We start from the raw sequence: 13,807 nt of genomic DNA on the forward strand, positions 1-13,807 counted from the left end.
CCACACCCGGCCACCTAACATCAGTGTAAATAGAATGACTATCAAGGTACCAGTTCTAAGTATCAGCACGGGAAATTACAAGCCTTGAAAATATAAATTGCCATTGACTCTATAATCCTAATTCTGGGATTTATCCTAAAGAAATAATATCATTAGGCAAGTAAAAAAAATACGTGTGTATGAAGCTGCTCTGGTCTGGCCTTAGGGTGCGCTTCCCTCCACCTGCTCATTTCTAACTCTTACTTTTACTGTAAATATTGCCCCCAGTGGTATCTTATTTGTAATTGTGAAACTGTCCAGTCCTGTTAAGTTTGAGTAATCAAATATATCCAACTTAATAAATTTAAAGATACACACCTTCAAATGTTGGTCCATAAATCGACTCTCCATTATCTCCTTTTCCAGACACTATATCTGAGAAATAACAATAAATAAACATTTGAATTTTGAGATAAAAAGACTTAGGACACAGTAATGACAGAGAAAAAATGATGCTTTAAATGATGATTCCAAGGCTGAGGTGGGATGCTCACTGGAGCCCAGGAGTTCGAGACCAGCCTGGACAACATAATGAGACTCCATCTCAATTAAAAAAAAAAAAAAGAATAGTACAGGTGTGGTAGCTCATGCCTGTAATCCCAGCACATTGGGAGGCCAAAGCAGGAGGATCACCTGAAGTTCGGAATTTGGGACCAGCCTGGCCAAAATGCTGAAACCCTGTCTCTACTACAAATATAAAAATTGGCCAGGCCTGGTGGTAGGCATGTATAATCCCAGCTACTTGGGAGGCTGAGGCAGGAGAATCACTTGAACTCAGGAGGCAGAGGTTGCAGTGAGCAGAGATCACACCATTGCACTGTAGCCTAGGCAACAAGAGTGAAACTCCAACTCAGAAAAAAAATATATATATATGATTCCACTTATACCAATGAATAGGGTAAGTTACCTAATTGTTCAATATCTATACCATGAAAATATTACTATGATAATTTCACTTATACTTTGTAAGCCCTTTTATATTCATAGATAATGCAAACTTTTGAAAGGATAAAGCATTAAATTATAATTCTGGCCACAATTTTCCAAAAGTGTATTTACATAAATTCTGCTTACTTCCTAAATTATTCCACAGTCCGTTATACTTTTGTGAGATCAACAGGAAAAGTGAGTTCTTTTTAGCATATGTATAAAAGATAGGGCTAAGTGCAGTGGCTCACACCTATAATCTCAGCACTTTGGTAGGCTGAAGCAGGCAAATCACTTGAGGCTAGGAGTTCGAGACCAGCCTAGCCAACATGGTGAAACCTGCCTCTACTAAAAATACAAAAATTAGCTGCGTGTGGTGGCAGGCTGAGACACAAGAATTACTTGAGTCCGAGAGGCGGAGATTGCAGTAGGCTGAGATTGTGCCACTGCATTCCGGCCTGGGTGACAGAGTAAGACTCCATCTCAGAAAAAAAAAGAAAAAAGAAAAAAAAACAAGAAAAGAAAAAAAACAAGTAAATGAATAAAAAAATAGGTGCTGCAAACAGAATTCATGTTCAAAATTTCATATCCTATAGTGATAACTCATTTATTGACCTAGTGTATTAGAAATAAAGTTTCCCATGATGGAACAAGGTTTTTCTTAGGTATTCATATGATATACATATTTTGGTTTAGGCAGTGCTCCCACTATAAAAAGACTCCATGTCCTTGTCCATGAATAAATTATTTTTTATCTATCCACAGCTAAAAGAGGAGCAAAGCTAATGCTAGTGAAAAGAGCAGGCTCTGAGATCTGTCCTCTCTCCCCTCATCCTCCCCATCAGAATCTCTCTACTAACTTCAGTTCTCCACTCCACTCCTTCCTTGAATACAGTGCTCAGTAAATATTTATTGAAGGACTACGTTTTTTAAAGTCAGTATGAGCAATTTACCTATAATAAAAGTGTGTGTGCTATTTTTAAAAGAAAACTGATGCAACACCAAGTATTTAAAGAGAATTTATCCCAGAAAGGCCATGCAGCATTTAAATTATACTACTCACAAAGCTGGCTCAGAAGTTAATTGATAAGCCTTAAGTCTCCAACCGGACTCACCTAACACTCAGCCACAGTTCACTATACAGCCCCAGGCAGCTCTGGAAAGGAAGCTGTCATGGCTGAAGGCTAAATCTGGAAACGGGGAAGCTGAGGGCCCCCCAGCATCAATTCCTTCAGATCCTAGAGGTTGTTTCACTCAGGGAAATCTGCCCAGGTGGTCTTCTCCCTGCTAACTTACCTACCCATTGGTCCCACTCCCTTGCCCCCTCCCTCCCACACACACCAACATTACTCTTGTCCTCTGCTTCAGATCTCCTAGGTGAATATTTTATATTGAGACCATTTCATAGTATTTACTATTCTTTTTTGTGGCCATAGTCCACCCTCTTGAATTCAGCCTTATATTCTGATATTATTTCTATACTTCTGACAACAAATTCAGAGATGCCAGATAGTGGTTAAAAGCAAACTTTAAAGTCAGATAATTTTGATTAAAATATTGATGTCCGCTACTTTTTCCAAGGCTGTTTGCTCATCTGTATAAACAGGGATAATGGTAACTGCCTCACAGGTAACTCTGAGGATGAAATGAAATAACACAGGTAGAGCACTCGGGCAGTACTTGGCAGAGTGTCATGCCCATGCAGCATCACATGCTTCTAGAATGCCCCTCTCATTATCATCATCTTCATCATTCTGCTCAATATGATAATGATAATAATAAAATGCATTAAATTTATCTCAAAAGATCCTTCTGGACTCACACTGAAGAAACATCTTATGAAGACAGGAAATGTGGTAACCACCTTTGGTATTCTAGTTCTACTTGATAACATAAAACAACTCATTCTGGAGAAAAATTCTGAATGTACAGAACATGGCCAGGTGCGGTAGCTCACGCCTGTAATCCCAACACTTTGGGAGGCTGAGGTGGGAGGGTCACTTGAGGCCAGAAGTTCAAGACCAGCCTGGGCGATACAGTGATACCCTGTCTCTACAAAAATTTTTTAAGAATTAACTGGGCATGGTGATGTGTGCCTGTAATCCCTGCTACTTGGGAGGCTGAGGTGGGAGGAATTCAAGGCTGCAGTGAGAGCTATGATTGTGCCATTGCATTCCAGCCTGGATGACAGACTAAGACCCACCCGCCTATATTCCCAGCACTTTGGGGAGGCTGAGGCAAGAGGATTGATTGCTTGAGTTCAGGAGTTCAGGACCAGCCTCGGCAACATATAAAAACCTTGTCTTCACAAAGAAAAAATTTTAAAAATTAGCTGGGCATGGTAATGCGTGCCTGTGGTTCCAGCTACTTGGGAGGCTAAGGTGGAAAGATCACTTGAGCCCAGGAGGTTGACGCTGCAGTGAGCTGTGATTATGCCACTGCGCTCAGCCTGGGTGATAGAACAAGACCCTGTCTTAAAAAAAGAATGTGGGAATGCCTTCATTCCACTCAAATCCATTCTAATATACACCGGGGATGGACCTTATAAATATAAATATACACACTTGGTTAGAACCATAGTAGTTAGGAAAACACAGAAGAGTTCTTCATTTAGACAATTACTTTAAAAGTCATGTGAAAACTCCTACTGGAAAGAAATCCTATAATATAAGTCAGATGGAAAGCCTGAAGCAAATTATTTTGTAATGATTGTGAAAATTCACAACATGAATGAAATGTTTTATCAGTTATAAACATTGTACTTATCAGTACATTCTTCTGCTTTATTTGTTTTTACTACTTTCATTATATCTCTTTACCTTCAGCCAACTCACACCATAGCAGCACTCATTCTTAAAGAGAGCCTCTGGACTACGGATTTCCACTTTTTTTTAAAACAAGGGAACACTGAGGTAAGAATTATGTAGGTTCTCTTTAAGCAATAATATAGGAATTCAGCTGGGAACAGTGGCTCAAGCCTGTAATCCCAGCACTTTGGGAGGCCAAGGTGGGTAGATCACTTGAAGTCAGGAGTTCAAGACCAGCCTAAACTGGTCTGGTGAAACCCCATCTCTATTAAAAATATAAAAAAATTAGCTGGGCGTGGTGGCACATGACTATAGTCCCAGCTACTAGGGAGGCTGAGGCCGGAGGATCTCTTGAACCCCAGAGGTGGAGGTTGCAGTAAGCTGAGCTGGTGCCACACACTCCAGCCTGGACTATGGAGCAAGACTCTGTCTCAAAATAATAGTAATAATAATATAATATATGAGTTCAATAGGTATTTTTTTTTCATGAAGCCAGTTAATATTTTCCTCTATCCATTTTAAGGTGTGTTGGATGTATAGGTGAAATGAAATGTATTTCTAATATATAAGTAGGTTTAATTGTTAACAGTTTGGTAACTGTTCTATGACGAATGGGCTATTGGAAAATGAGTCTTTCTTAAGTGTTTGAATTTTCTTACTGGAATTATTTGGCAGGTTCTGGATATCCTTACCCATCATACATCTTTTAGTCTTATGTAAAACATGATCCTTTTTGTGTAAAAAAGTTCATTTCATTTTCATTGATTAACACAGAGTTGGTATCAATTTTTTTTTTAAATCCTTCTGAAGGCAGCAGGCCTCAAGGGAGCCCGAGGGGGAATCCAACCAAAGTGGTGTAACGAGTTGATATCTTCTTTAACTGCACTTTAAAAATGCAGAGAATGTATGTTTCATGTTAAACTATCTATTTTTATTCTTTCTCTCTCTATTTCTTCCTTCTTTTCTTTCTACAAGTATTTATTAAGCACCTACTATATCTCAAGTACTGTTCTAGTTCCTGGGATACCATAGTGAATAAAACAGATAAAAATTTCTGCCCCCACAGAATTTAGAGAAACAGACAATACACAAAAGAACTAAGAAACATATGGTTGCATGTCTAGTGATGAAAAGTGCTATGAAGAAAGATAAAGCAGGGTAAGGAGTAGCAGGGTGGCCGGAGGGGGAGCGGAGTATGTGGAGAGGAAGATGCAGTTTCATAAACGGTCCAGTAAGGCCTTGCTGAGATGAACTCTGGGCAAGAATCAGAAATGGGGTGAAGCAAGGGATACCTGGAGGAACAGCTGGGTGGTATGTGCCCAGGCAAAACAAGCAAGGCCTCAGGGCCCATGCATGCTTGATGTGCTTAGGAGGCTGCCAGAGGCTGGTGTGTGCAACAGAGTGTCTAAGAGGTCAGAAGATGAGCTGTCGGGGGAGGAGCAGGCAGTGTCTACTGGGTAGAGCCTGTTAGTCCCAAAGGGCAAGCAACAGTGCCTGAAAGCATCGTAAAGCACAGCACAAAACCACGTTTAGCCCCTGTCCTCCAAAATCCTACACAGTCCTGTGGTATCAGAGGCATGTGAACCAGAGCAACTCCAACTTGAATAGGACCTGGGTAAAATGAGGCTGAGACCTGCTAGGCTGCATTCCCAAATGATTAAGGCATTCTAAGTCAAGGGATGAGATAGGAGGTGGGCACAAGGTACAGGTCATGAGGACCTTGCTGATAAAACAGGCTGCAGTAAAGAAGTCAGCTAAAACCCACCAAAACCAAGATGGCAATGAGAGTGACCTCTGGTTGTCCTCCTCACTGCTATACTAGCACCAGCACCATGACAGTTTACAAACACCATGACATCAGAAAGTTACCCTATATGGTCTCAAAAAGGGAGGCATGAATAATCCACCTTTAGCATATAATCAAAAAATAACCATAAAAATGGGCAACCAGCAGCCCTCGGGGCTGCTCTATGGAGCAGTCATTCTTCTGTTCCTTTACTTTCCTAATAAACTTACTTACTTTCACTTTACTCAACAAACTCGCCCTGAATTCTTCCTTGTGAGAGATTCAAGAACCCTCTCTTGGAGTCTAGATTCAGATCCCTCTCCTGTAACATTGGGAACTGGACATCTGTAGGGAGAGAGTATGTTTCTTTCCAGAGCTTGGCACTTTCAACACACCAGATCATTGAATCCTCACCACATCATGTGATCTTCACATCATTATTCCCATTTTATGATTAAGAAACTGATTCAGGGAGGCCAAGTGGCTTATCCATGGTGGTAAAACTTTCATGAATCACAGCTTGGATTTGAATCTAGCAATCTAACTTTTTCCCAAACCATCCTTAACACTGCTGCCTTACTAATTGAAAACATGATCCAATATTGGTTGCACTTTACTATTTGGAAATTTTACTTTAAATAAAAACACAAATAAAAAAATGTGTTTTTATTTAAAGTAAAAGTGAGGTTAGATGACCTACTTTTCCCAGATCGTGCAAGGGTGGTAGGAACTAAGCAAAAACAAAAATAAAACAAAACAAAAGAATACAGCATCTGAGTCCAGGTGTGGTGGCTCACACCTGCAATCCCAGCACTTTGGGAGGCAGAGGCATGGGAATCACTTGAGGTCAGGAGTTCAAGACCAGCCTGGCCAACATGGTAAAACCCATCTCTCCCAAAAATCCAAAAATTAGCCAGGCATGGTGGTAGTGCATGTCTGTAGTCCCAGCTACTTGGGAGGCTGAGCTGGGAGGATCACTTGAGCCAGGAGGTCGAGGCTGCTAAAAAAATCAAGGTACTAAAAATGTCAAGGTACTCAAGTTGAGGTACTAAAAAATATTTTTAAAAATATAAAAATTAGCCAGGCATAGGGGTGGATGCCTGTAATTCCTGCTATTCGGGAGGCTGAGGCAGAAAGAACTGCTTGAGCCCAAGTGGGGAGGTTGCAGTGAGCTGAGATCACGCCACTGCACTCCAGCCTGGGCGACAGAGTGAGATTCTGTCTCAAAAAGAAAAAGCAAAAAAAAAAAAAAAAACCAGCATCTGAGAGCCTAGCACATGAGAGTCAACAGTGAACTCAGCGTCAGGAGCCCTAATACCAACAGGCTCCTGGAAGAAATGTTTTATACTAACCAAAAATGGAAAACCATCTAAATGTTCATCAATGGGGAATTAATTAAACTTGTATAGCAATATGATAAAAAAAAACTTGGCAGAGGCTAAACATTTTGTATGTTTATGTTTGTTAAAATGAGAAGATGGATACCACATATTAAGTGGAAAGACACAATATGGAAAAACATTTAAAAGTGAGGTTAGATGACAGTATTTGTGATATTATCTCATTTTGGAGAACCAAAGGGAAAGTGCTTTAACATGCAGGATGCTTGGAATATATCTATATTTTTCTCCTCATCAGCCTCAGAATGTCCCAGATCATACACAAAAAGGTAAACACTAATTTAAGCTTCTGCATTTGTCATGGAGTTCAAGCAAATCTCCTTTGACACTAAGACAATTATTTGTAAATTGCTGCCTGGTTGTTCCCTGTGGAATATGCCCCAACATTTAATTTTGTGCTTTTAATCAGACTATAAAACACCAAAGGACTGACCTCAAAAGAAAGAGAAAATAGAAACCAAAATCCTTTACACATTACTTTTTACTTGTAACAATGTAACATCTTTGGTAAGAAATAAGTTGTTTTCCATTTATTCTATTTTTAAATTCCCACTCTTATTACACTTATTAAAACCACTGTATTTCTAGGTACAAAAATTTAGATGAGCATTTGAAATTGCATTTTGGTAAAACAAAATGTTACCCTACTCTCCTATATCATTTTTAATGTGGAATATTCCTGGTAACCTAATTTAGATTTATTTATTTTAATAATTAGGGTGTTTTATAAAATAATACAAATATCTTACTTCATTATTTGTCTTCATTTAAGTCTAATTTTAAGTATATCTACTTCTACATACATTTCATAAAGATAAATAAACAAAGGTTTGCACCATCTCATTTGATATTGCAATTAAGTTGTTTTTAAGATTTTAAACTCACCCCCTCCTTGTATCCAGCCATTTGGTACTATTCGATGAAAAACAGAATCTTTGTAATGTAGCCTTATGCCACTTTGAGAAAACCCTGCTTTTCCTGTGCATAAGACCTGAAAATTTTTACATGTTTTGGGACACACATCACAGTATAGCTACAAAATAAAGACAAAAGGTTTCAAAGATTAAATATTTAACAGTCCAACAGTTATAGAACCTACCCTACCCCTACAGATGTATTTAAAAAAAAAAAAGGTCTTACCTCAAAAATCAATCTTCCAATTGGAGAAGAATCAATACAAATGTCCAAAAACACAAAATTGTGCTACGAAGATAAAGAGAAAAATATAATGCAGGTCTATGTCTTAAAAGAAAGTTTTTAGAAATTACCAAAAATATAATAGATACAATATTTTTAGTGATAAGATTTCAACATTACCAATGGTTAATATAACAGTAAAATTAAGTGAACAATTTATTTCATTTTATCAAGATTTTACAACCCACTTCACACATTTTAATTTTTATTATTGTATTTATTTGTTTATTTTTGAGACAGGGTCTGGCTCTGTCCCCCAGGCTGGGGTGCAGTGGCACCATCGTGGTTCACTGCAGTCTCAACTTCCTGGGCACAAGTGATCCTCCCACTTCAGCCTCCCAAGTAGCTGTGACTACAGACATGCACAGCCAGCATGCCTGGCTAATTTTTGTATTTTCAGTAGAGATGGGGTTTCGCCATGTTGCCCAGGCTGGTCTCGAACTCCTGAGCTCAAGGAATCCGCCTGACTTGGCCTCCCAAAATGCTGGAATTATAGGCATGAGCCCTGGCACCCAGCCTATATAGCCACACCTAGTTGGGGGAAGAAAACAGACCGGGAATTCTTCTCTACTTCTCTTCTTTCCTGAGTACTTTTGGGAAAGATCCATCATGAACACCATGGATTTGGTTACTGTGTGTCCTCGATTTTCAGAGAAGCAAAGATTAGCTAACCAGAGCCAGGCCACATCTGTTCTGAGTGGGAAAATCAGGTCCCTGTATCCACAGCAGGTATAGCACCAGAGGTCAGGAAAAGAAGGATGCTGGGCTTTCAAGTTATATTCAATAACACTCTCATGTGCATAGGTGCCCCCAGCTTATTTTCACTTGATATCCTTTCTCGTAGAGAAACACATTTGTGAGACCTTGTCTAGCCCTATAAAGAGGTATTAGAAATGAAAATGCTAGTTTCAACACAATAGTATTCATTTAGGAGCCAAAGCACATTTAATGGAGTACATTTCAAATCTTGGGCACCATTCTCCTACATTAAAATGCCACCTTGGCTCATGCCTGTTATCCCAGCACTTTAGGAGGCCAAGGTGGGTGGATCACTTGAGCCCAGCAGTTTGAAAACAGCCTGGGCAACATGTTGAGATCCTGTCTTTACAAAAAAATTAAAAAATTAGCTAGACATGGTGGCATGTGTTTGTAGTCCCAGCTATTCGGGAGGCTGAGGCAGTAGGATCACCCGAGCCCAGTGAGCTTTGAGACTGCAGTGATCCATGTTCGTACCACTGCATTCCAGCCTGGGTGACAGACTCTATCTCAAAAAAAAAAAAAAAAAAAAAAAAAGAAAGAAAGAAAAAAAACCACCTTATTGAACAAGGTGCATAATTTATGCTGCCCTCTTTCTTAGGAATCTAGGAAATGAATGAAATTAAGTGCATCATATTATTTTATGTCACTCTAACTTTTTTTTAAAATTAAAAGACTGAAATAATATTGTGCTATCTGGCATCTAGCAATGAAGTGTTACATTCACACTAATTATATTAATTTGTGCCTCTCAGCATCTGTACAAGTTCTTAATTATAAGAGACTAGCATAACTAAAGAATAGGAGGCATAATATAGTAAACTTCAGAGGCTCAGGATGATAACGACGATATATTGGTAATCATGGTTGACTCAGGAAATGGACTTACTGCCTATCCAGACACCATTAAACTTCCCTGTGCATCAAGATACTATCTTTATGAGGTAGTTCAGAGTAGATAGTTCTGAAAACGCCAATATAAGAGTTCAAATGACTGTAACACAAGGTAATGTCCCAGTCACCTAGCAGCCAAACAGGCAAGCATATTTGTCTACCATATGGTTCTAACCAGAAGTAAACAAATCCGTTTTATTTAGCAAGAAAAGCCCACCCTCTGTGCAAAAAAAAAAAATCTAAGGATTGTCTCTGGAATCGAGGTCCTCTATCCTCACTGCCTCAAATTATTTCAGGCTTTCATTATGTCTAGCTCATGCTGCTATAGCTGCTTTCCAATTCCCTGCTGCCAAGCTCTCCCCTACTGCAGCCTACTTCTGCACAGACCTAAACATTTTTCCAAAAGAGCAGAGGGCTGGGTGCAGTGGCTTACCCTACAATCCTAGCATGCACAGGTGCCCCCAGCTTATTTTGGGAGGCCGAGGCGGGCGGATCACAAGGTTAGGAGTTCAAGACCAGCCTGGCCAATATGGTGGAGCCCTGTCTCTACTAAAAATACAAAAATTAGCTGGGCGTGGTGGCTGTTGCCTACAGTCCCTTTTACTCCAGAGGCTGAGGCAAAAGAATCGCTTGAACCCGGGAGGCCGAAGTTGCAGTGAGCTGAGCTTGCACCAGGGCACTCCAACCTGGGCGACACAGCAAGACTCTGTCTCAACAACAACAACAACAACAAAGAGCAAAGAGAATTACATCATACTCTATATGGAAAGCTTGATTGGTTCAGTTTGCTTCTGGATAAAATCTAACTCCTCCATTCAGATGCACAATAAATCATAATCTGGCCTCAAACTTTTCTTAGGATCAATTGGATTTTTTTTTTTCCTAATTAAAATCTGAATACCCTTTCTATCTGGGGAACTCCTTGCAGGGTCCCACCACTTTCATTAGATCCTAAAGGGGCCAGATTCTCCCTCTCCACATGCTGAGAGCACCAGGTTTTGGGAATATGACCTAGGCTTGCCAGCTAGCGCTCCTGCCTGGGCTTAGGTCTCTAGGGAGTGATGATGCAGACACTGGAGTGTTGAACAGTTAATCTTGGTGAAGGAGGTGGTGTGGACAAGGGCCAGCAGTGCTGTGCCAGTTCCCTGGCCATACATCCCTGCAGTGTGACTCTGGCCACGTCTTCCTGCTGCCAGACCTCGTTGATTCCTGCCTGTTTTCCAAAGCTACTGACCAGCTTTTCTGTCAATTGTGAGATAACCAGTATCCTTTCAATACACACCTTTTCTCCTTCAATCAATCAAAGGAGCTTGGTAATGCTGGCACCAAGAATCTTGACTGAAAGTCATTTTCCCAGCTTAATTCCCCACCAATTGTGACCTCCTTGCTGTTCCCCTGCCATTCCCAGAGCATGTGCTACTAGACTCCTGACTCTGGGAATTAACCATTTGAACATTAAATTCCTCCCCGCATCCCAGAGTTTCTAGAATTTTCAAGGTGTACTGTTTTTTTCAATCAAACATTCACTGAGCACCTATTATGTTTCAGGTCTGTTTGAGCAGTGCTTCAACAAGGATGAATGAGACAAGGCCCTTGCCTTTGCACAGCTCAGATCTTAGCACCAAGTCACTGCGGGCACAGGCCGCCATGGGCATGAAATGATTTTCTGCATGATGTAGTCGTTGCTACAACAAGATTTCCGAGCAGAACTGCAAAGTCCCTCCAACCCTATCGCCATCACATCCTGCTACCTGCCACTCGCCTCTGGACCTTATGCTTCATGACTATCCTTTGCCACTAGAAATCTCCCCACTGGCACAGCCTGTCTGGGCTTGCTCTTGCCAACTACGTGTTCATGCTCTAACATGCCACCTTTCTTCAATCAACTCGCCATTCTCTTAGCTCTTGCCTAAATATTGGACAGTCTTAATGCAACTATTTTATACTCAGGATGAATGGATGATAGGCTTGACCTTCTCTGAGGGGGCAGTCTTTATATTTTAAAATGGGTAATTTGTGCATATGCATCTCTGATGGCGAGAAGAAATGTTTGCCCAGAGATGATCTCCCTGTGCAGCCCACATGCTGTGAGATACACTCACTTTACATACCACCACATGATGACCTTTTGCAACTGGAACTGGAACTAGACTTTAAACTTAGTCTCCTACTTTTTTATAATCTCCTTCATTAGGATACCAATAATTAATGCTGAACCAATATAAAAGGTCCAAGATTCCATGATTTTTCTTTAAAAATTAGTGTAACTTGCCTTGGTGTCTCTTAAGAATTTAGTGGAAAAATCCTCAGCGAGTGCGTCATAAAGTGCAGAGGGTTTAACATCAACTATATCCCACACCTCGTGGGCCCATTTCTGTAGATCCAATGCATCGCCCAGGAGCTGACCATTAACAAAAGACATCACGGAGGAAGAATATTCCCAGGTTTCATTTTTCAGTTCCTGTAAGGGAAAAGGACAAAAAAAAATGTAAGAAGTGAGGGAAAACTTGCTAAACTCATAAGCCAGAGCTTGGGATCAACTCTAGGTCTGAATTTGTCAACTCTTGGATTGAATCTTTTAAAAATATGTTTTTATTGTCCTTTAGAAGTTTTCTCTCAGAATTTAAGAACATTTTTTAAGAATCTTATATCACTAAAAGCAAATGATTTAAAAAGTAATCATAAAAATGTTACAAAGGAAAAAACAATGTATCTGAGGAATGCCAACCCGTTTTAATTATCATGCCCAGAAAGGCATTTAAAGTGCAACAGCAGTTACATCTCACTCCACCTTGAGCTAAATAATTACCTTCACTCACTATGTGGGCTCCAGACTGATACCAAACAGCCACAACATGCCATCCACCCTATAGTTCAACAAGGTATAGCCAATCACTAACCGACTTTACTTCTGTAAATCAGTCAGTTCCTGACCAACAGCTTTTGTAGTCGCCTGCTCTTCTGATTCATTCTTTCTTCTTCAAACACTTGAGCCTCTATTTTGTTCTCTGGAGCACTCCCCAAGGCAACCTGGAGGTGTGTCCTGGGCTGCAGTCCTCAACCTTGGCCCAAATAAGCACTCTATCTTAATTTTGTTTCAGCTTTTTCCTTTTAGGTCAACACATTAATAGATGATAAATGATAATCCAGTAATAAAAATCATCATGAGCCTGGCATATTTGTATATTAACTTGCAAACAAAATTCAGTCTCTGTCTTCATGTCTAAAGCACATTTTACTGTGTGCATACTTGGAAAGGTTAGGGGTTCCAGTTAAGACATGGGTTTCAATGCAGAGGACTGGGAAAATGTTTTTTGCATGGGGTGGGGATAGGGTTAGGAAATGACTTCTGAGGGTCAACAGGGATTTCTGGGGCACAATCAGGGGCAGTGGGGAGGAAAACTCACCTTCCTCAGCACTGTTTCCAGCCCCTCAAAATGCAGTATGTTAGTGTTTTCATCAACACAACCTTCTAAATCTCCAGTGGGTTTGAGGGACATCCCCTCTGAGGAGATCTGGAAGGGCTGGTGCTGCTGTTCTAGAGACTGCACTTGGAGAAATACTAGTTTGGAGAACAATTTACATTCAACTTGCCCACTTGCTTCATTTTCCTCTCTCAGGAGATTTAATATCCTATCACTTGCTTCCTATGCCCTTATCAAAACCTGCTTCTAGACAGATAAGAAACTTGTTTATGCTGAACTATAAATCACTGATAGACCCTATGGGTCAATACTTCCTGGAGTGTTTATCAGTGAGATCATATTTTACAGGACCCAAAACTTTCTTTTCTTTTTTTTTTTTGAGACAGAGTCTTGCTTTGTCACTCAAGCTAAAGGGCAATGGTGTGATCTCAGCTCACTGAAACCTCCACCTCTTGGGATCAAGTGATTCTCCTACCTCAGCCTCCCAAGTAGCTGGGATTACAGGCGCCCTCCACCATGCCCGGCTATTTATATATTTTTAGAAGAGACGGGGTTTCGCCATGTTGACCAGGCTGG

General features: G+C 40.3%; 1 protein-coding gene across 10 annotated transcripts in view; it reads right to left on the reverse strand.

Annotated features, from left to right (window-relative positions):
- The window catches only part of PPIL6 (peptidylprolyl isomerase like 6), a 48,205-nt gene that overhangs the window by 27,887 nt on the left and 6,511 nt on the right, over positions 1-13,807 (reverse strand). For 8 of the 10 annotated variants that reach the window (XR_013534478.1, XM_035296486.3, XM_035296481.3 and 5 more), the window contains 4 exons: positions 12,079-12,267; positions 8,100-8,162; positions 7,845-7,992; positions 358-414 (listed from right to left, as the gene is read on the reverse strand). Coding sequence is in view for 9 of the 10 variants with exons in the window: in XM_035296486.3 (XP_035152377.1) it covers positions 358-414; positions 7,845-7,992; positions 8,100-8,162; positions 12,079-12,267 (457 nt within the window). In the remaining variant the exon portion in view is untranslated. Of the gene's footprint in view, positions 1-357; positions 415-7,844; positions 7,993-8,099; positions 8,163-12,078; positions 12,268-12,615; positions 12,805-13,807 lie in introns of those variants that run through there. The other 2 variants (XM_078369934.1, XM_078369935.1) reach the window with 2 other exon arrangements.

The sequence above is a fragment of the Callithrix jacchus genome, chromosome 4, assembly GCF_049354715.1.
Source record: "Callithrix jacchus isolate 240 chromosome 4, calJac240_pri, whole genome shotgun sequence".
Lineage (NCBI taxonomy): Eukaryota > Metazoa > Chordata > Mammalia > Primates > Cebidae > Callithrix > Callithrix jacchus.